General features: G+C 34.2%; 1 protein-coding gene across 1 annotated transcript; it reads right to left on the minus strand.

Moving 5' to 3' along the window:
• Positions 1-1564: 1564 nt before the first annotated feature.
• On the minus strand, positions 1565-5968 carry LOC136234166 (uncharacterized). The gene is made up of 5 exons (XM_066023948.1): positions 5546-5968; positions 4225-4286; positions 2775-2865; positions 2441-2540; positions 1565-2350 (listed from the first exon to the last, which is right to left on the minus strand). Exons 1-5 carry the CDS (start codon positions 5698-5700, stop codon positions 1697-1699), a joined length of 1062 nt encoding a protein of 353 aa, XP_065880020.1. The 5' UTR covers positions 5701-5968; the 3' UTR covers positions 1565-1696.
• Positions 5969-6309: the final 341 nt, after the last annotated feature.

Here is a 6309-nt window from a genome sequence, read left to right on the forward strand (position 1 = left end):
AAAGTAAAGATATAACAATGGGCTCTTTGATACGACCAATTGGGCCTTCTATTTTATGGCACTTTCTCATACAGTCATACACGCGGCAATTTCGTGTTCGAGTCGTGTCATATCATTTTTTGATTTGTGTTAAAAAGAGTAAATTCAAATCTAATCTAAAAATTTTTGTGTCACAATCGTATTAACATATTCGGGTTAGTATTAATTTCATGTCGCGTTTTTTTATTACATATAATTTTGTTGTGTTTATATATTAATAACTTTTAGGCTTAATACATCATTTGCCCCCTGAACTTGTCCAAAAAGCTTGATTGGCCCCTTGAACTTTCAAAGTGTTCCGATAACCCCCTGAACTTGCATAAAATGTTCAGTTAGCCCCCTGAACTTGAGTTAAAATGTAATCAATTGATCACTCGATCGTAGCAGCCAGGTTATTCACTAGCCGACCAATTGAAAATTAATAGGAGGAGTTCTCTAGCATCCAAATCCAAATTTCCGTTAGACCAATAACGTGATGTGAAGAAGCAAATTGATAGGGCTAACAAGACACTATGTAAGTTCAGATAATCAATCAAGCTTTTTGAACAAGTTCAAAGGTGAAATGATACATTAAGCCAAAAATAAAATAAGAAGTGAACTAAAAGATAAGAAACATAATAATAATAATAATAATAATAATAATAATAATAATAATAATAATAATAATAATAATAATAATAATAAAGACTAAGGGCCCGTTCATTTCACATGTTCTTATTTGTTAACGAAGAGTGATTTCTTCCAAATCCAACAAATTGAAGGTTTCAAAATTGGATGCAATTTGTTAAAAAAAAAAACTTTCAAAATCCCTCCAAATTCATACCTTTTTAAGTTTTTTAGGTTACAAACATAGGTTTGTAGAAACACTTACTAACCCTTCATCTTCTCAAACAAAGATTTCTATCAACCCTTTCCTTACTAACCTCTCTAAACTCTCCATCCAATCAAGCCATGCATAAACTACCAAGAAGAAGAAGAAGGGCTTTAAGGTAAAGTCAAAAAAAAAAACATTGGTGCATTTTTTAATTTTACTTTACCCTAAATTTAAAACAAAATTGGATACTTACCAAAGTTTAGAGATGGCAATTTCATGTAGTTTAATATGTTATAAATGCTAAAAAAAATATAATTTATGTCAATCGGTATCACTTGTCTCTATAAACAGTGTTTTTATGTCAGAAATTGTAACTTCTATCAAAATTATGATTATTTTGTGTGTTTTCACCATTAGATGGTGGATTAAAAAATTAATCCAATGATAAAAACACACAAAGTAAAGCTTACTTAGCCTTTACCTAATCAAAAGTTATTTGATGGATTCTTTTTTTTTTCTTTTTTGAATAATTTGATGGATTCTGAATAATAAATTAAAAGTGAATGATTTGAACAATTGTGACTAAATCTTTGCCATTAACTAAGGCTGTTAATATTGACACGGTTATTTCAGACCAATGGATTTCACAATGACGTCGAAACAAACACTCGAACAGCAGCATCGCCTATTTTACAATATGAGATGTTAGGATTAGGATGCAATACATTTGTGTGGAAATAATCTTGAACACACTTCTACATCCAGAATTTCAGTGTATAACTCAAAATATTTTAGTCTATCACTAACCTACACATAATTCCCTACAATCTATCTACCTGCTATTCATAAATGTGTTACTTTTCGTAGGGAAGAAAAATGCAAACTGATTCTGTTGAGATCTTGCTGATCAATTTCTACTGTTCTAATGAATTTTTGAGAAAGATAATCCAACTCTTTTCTAGGTTTAGGTGCCAAATCCATCTCGGTATCCGGTTTCTCAGATACTTCAACATCTTTGGTTCCTTCTTCTGTTTGACTATGGCTATGGTAGATCTGGGCTTTCATCTCAAGGCAAGATATCATATCCTCTTCATTTCGTGCTTTGCTCAATTTTTCATTAAGATCACTCAATGCTGAAGCCCTTTCAGTTTTTACTTTCCTTTCATCTGGTGTATCATTGTTCTCTAACGTACTAATGCTGTCATCATTCCCGCGTTTTTGAAGCTTGTTCAAGCCCACCTCAACAATTTGTTGTATCCTCTTTCGAAAATTCTCGCTTCTTCTACCACTTAACTTGAACTTCAATTTCTCCCCTGTGTCATCTTCTGCAGAAGCTTGGTCTGTGGATCCTTCTACATTAGGATTCATAGAAAATACCTCCTTTAGTAAGCTAACATTCTGCATATACCGATCAAAAGCTTCATTTTCAACTTCAATGTTTCTTTCCTTGAACTCATTTAACTTGGAAAACCTCCATTCATTAATAGTTGCAGCTTCCTGCAATACATTCCCATATCAGGGAAACGATTCTTACTTAGAAACGCGACAAAATCATGCAAGAAAATATCTTAGATCACTATGTCGCACCTTTCTGGTCAATGGCTTCCTTGAACGTGCAGTATGCAAATTGTTGAACTGAGAAAAATTGGTTGAAAGTTGCCTAAGTGATGCAGCTCTAAGTGAACTCCTGCAAAAGATGGTGGAATAAAATTTAAAACAAACCCGGTCAAGGATTAATAAACCATAACTATTGATGTTCTTGTGAATTGAGAGCTCCAGAAAGAAAGAATCATAGGTAATCACATGACATTCCACATGATAAATGAAGCAAGGTACCTTCTACCTATAGTTAGTCACAGCTAATCTAATTGAGGAAGGTCAGCACATAAGGACATTGATATGGCAGATACTTGTAACTTACACTGCAGGAGTTACTTCGGTTGAGTGTTGATCAAATAGAGGAGTGTTTAATGTTGGTGTCTTGTCTGGAAAAGTTGCATTGGCTTTCAAAACTGCATTTACAGAATAGATGGTATCATAAAGCAAAACAAGAAAAAGGGGGAAAACTGCATTTTTAATTCTAAAATACTATACATTATGCTTAAAAGTTAGAGAATACTATGCTCGCAGGGCAATGCAAGATAGGATTTTAATTATTCAAGTAAAGGTTAAATAAATGTGTGATGCCTCAATCAATTTATGATAATCTCTCGTATATCCCAGGTTAGGACCATGCAAGTCTAAGAAATAATTCATCAGAAGAAGAGCAAAAATTGTATACCATATTCAATTATGCATAATTTTATTTAGGGATGGTCATGAATATAGAAGTGGAACCAATAGAAGTCCAAACAGCCAAACAATAAGGAAAGTTCTTTGCTTCTATATGGAAAAAGAAAAGCCAAAAGTTCCTCTGTTCTAAATAGAGACAGTAAGCTGTGCCAAACTGATTTGATCATTAAGAGGGGGGTGGACAACTGACGGGAAGGTGTCTCGTTCTTGCTCAAGTTAGTGAAAGAGGAGCTCTTTTATGTATTGTTTACCAACAATGTAGATAATTTATTTGTCATTTCATATCCAATAAAGGGCAGTCTTGACATAGGATATTCTGTAAAAGAGTACAGATACTGGAGGTTTTAAATTTTTTATTATTTATTTTTCGGACAGACCAAGATTTCTTTTCATTTTTTAAATGCTAAATTTTGTCAAGAGGAAAAACAGCTTTTTTTCAATTTGCTAAATCAACCACAAAAAAGAGCCTGTGACCTACATCGACTAAATTAAATAGATTTTTTTAGTAGAAGCAGAGGCGAGGGGTTAAAAAGAACTTTGACAAATAATTCAAATCCCAATCTAGCATTCATTCTGATTAAGAAAAATAACCCCATGACTGATAAATGTGATTTACTGTACAAATCACCCAAATGTTGAATGGGATAGAATCTAGAAATCTAGACCCTTTTAGTAATTTCTTTCTGACTGCTTTTTCCAATATAACTCACTATCGAGTAAATATACACCATAAACAGTTTTAACTTAATGCAGCTCAAATATATAAAAAGGGACCTTTCTCATTCTTGATTTGTTTGGAAAAAATTAACTGTTTATAAGAGTGTTCCTGGACAAGATGGTCAAATCAAATCAGTTCTTAAAATAGTTGTTGGCTACAACAGCCACAGCAACACTTTTGCCATAAGCCAACCAAAGAACCAAACCCAGACGAGGACTATATAAATCAGCCTGATCTATACCTCTTTTCTCTGGGAATCTGAGAAATCCCATTACTGGATCTTCTATTCACTCAAATTAAAGAAGAAATAAAGAAATAGAAATATTTCTACAACAAATATACACACTTGACATTAGCATACCATGAATATGGCAAGGATTTTGAGCTTTTGAACAGCAACTTTTGCATGACTGGTAAGGACACCTGGAAATAGCAAGTTCAGTTTATAAAAGGTATTAATACAAGTATATCGAGATTGTTATACTTCTGTAAGTGTATAATATCTGGACATCATGATGAAGATATCATATGTGGCACAATTAGATTCCTCAAGCCATATCTACAAGCCAAGAACCAACAACACCAATTTATTACATATGCAACATCCTTCCATAAATCCAACAAAACAATGACCTTTAGGAGCTTCAATCGCTACATATATAAATAAGGATCTGAACTCGTATTTGCAGAGCATATTAGTCAGATTCAGCAAACAATCTACAAGAAAGTTGTAGAGGTATAAGCAAGTTGCTAATTTCTAGACAGCGAGTCAACATACAGCCATGATAAAATAACTAAAACTACCAAATTTACTGAACACAAATGTGATGAACGAAATCTACTTTATAGTGAATTTCATAACATTAACTTAGAAAGTATTAAACTTTATACAAATTATATACTCTACACCACAAACAATTATTCCATCAGTCTTGTTTGCAGCCATAAGCTGGATTGCTCAGCACTTATCAGAGTTCCGACATACTTTTCCAACATGCCTATTACAATCAGTTATATTGTTATGCAATTAAGCCACCCAATATCCACAAGAAACTAAATAATTCTATTACCAAGTATATCCAATCAGCACAACAAACAGAATGATTACAATCGCTGACAACTATGTTGCATGGAAACGGTTATTTCTATAAAAAAAATTATAGCTAGGAAATGGCAATGGAAACGGAAAAGAAACTGAAACAGAAAAGAAGAGTTTCCCTGCAATATTGGCTGACAAGTTTTGGAAAAAAAAAAACATGCCAAGCAAGATGGAAATTTTCCAACTTGCAAAGCAATGAGCTATGAAGTTTTGGCAAATTTCTAGACATCTATTTATGTAACAGAGGCTATGGGCTAAAGATTCTCGATAACAAGATGTGTGGAATATATGATGAAGCGAAATCCAAGGCCGAAACACATTAACCCTTATATTAACCTGCGCCACCCTATAAATGCCTTGCTGCCACCAAGCATGTAAGAATGCTAGAGTTCCTTATTACTTGCATTTATTAAGTAATTTCCTATAGATAACTAATTTGGACAATCATGCTTAATGAAGATCAATAACAGAAGACGGATTTAATTAATTTCGTACCAATAACTGAACTGAATAATCATGCCTAATTGAAATCAACAGAAGATTTTAAGACCACTAGTTCTCTCGTGTATGGGTATACAAATACCTGGAACGTGCGACGTTGCCGCATTGAATACACTTAGGTTTATTGAGACCGCGAAGGGTCCTGGGTGGTGTATCTGTACGGTGCAATGGGGCGATATTGACAGCATGACCGCCGTCAGAGCTGTTACTACTTAAAGCTGGAGACGGGGCCGCCATGTAGGAAAGAGTTGCGAGATTCTCTGTTAGCAATTACTTGTGGCTGAATTAGCACTTGGCTTGATATCTGCTCAGGATTCTGGAGGTCAATGGCTATGTGAAGTTTAGGCGGGAGGAATGGCGCTTCTTTGTTAAGAATGTTTTAGATTGTAATAGAACGGGTCTTGGTTTTTGCGGCGACGGGGCTGTTGTGCGGTTCGCGGCGCGGTGGTCGTTTTGTTCCAGGACCGATTGCGAATATGGGTTTAGGATTAGGTTTGAAGCTGAGAAGATAAACAAAAGTAAAGATATAACAATGGGCTCTTTGATACGACCAATTGGGCCTTCTATTTTATGGCACTTTCTCATACAGTCGGACATGAGTGAAAGTACGCGCGGCAATTTCGTGTTCGAGTCGTTTCATATCATTTTTTGATTTGTGTTAAAAAGAGTAAATCCAAATCTAATCTAAAAACTTTTGTGTCACAATCGTATTAACATGTTCGGGTTAGTATTAATTTCATGTCGCGTTTTTTTATTACATATAATTTTGTTGTGTATATATATTAATAACTTTTAGGCTTAATACATCATTTGCCCCCTGAACTTGTCCAAAAAGCTTGATTGGCC

This window comes from Euphorbia lathyris, chromosome 6 (assembly GCF_963576675.1).
Source record: "Euphorbia lathyris chromosome 6, ddEupLath1.1, whole genome shotgun sequence".
NCBI lineage: Eukaryota > Viridiplantae > Streptophyta > Magnoliopsida > Malpighiales > Euphorbiaceae > Euphorbia > Euphorbia lathyris.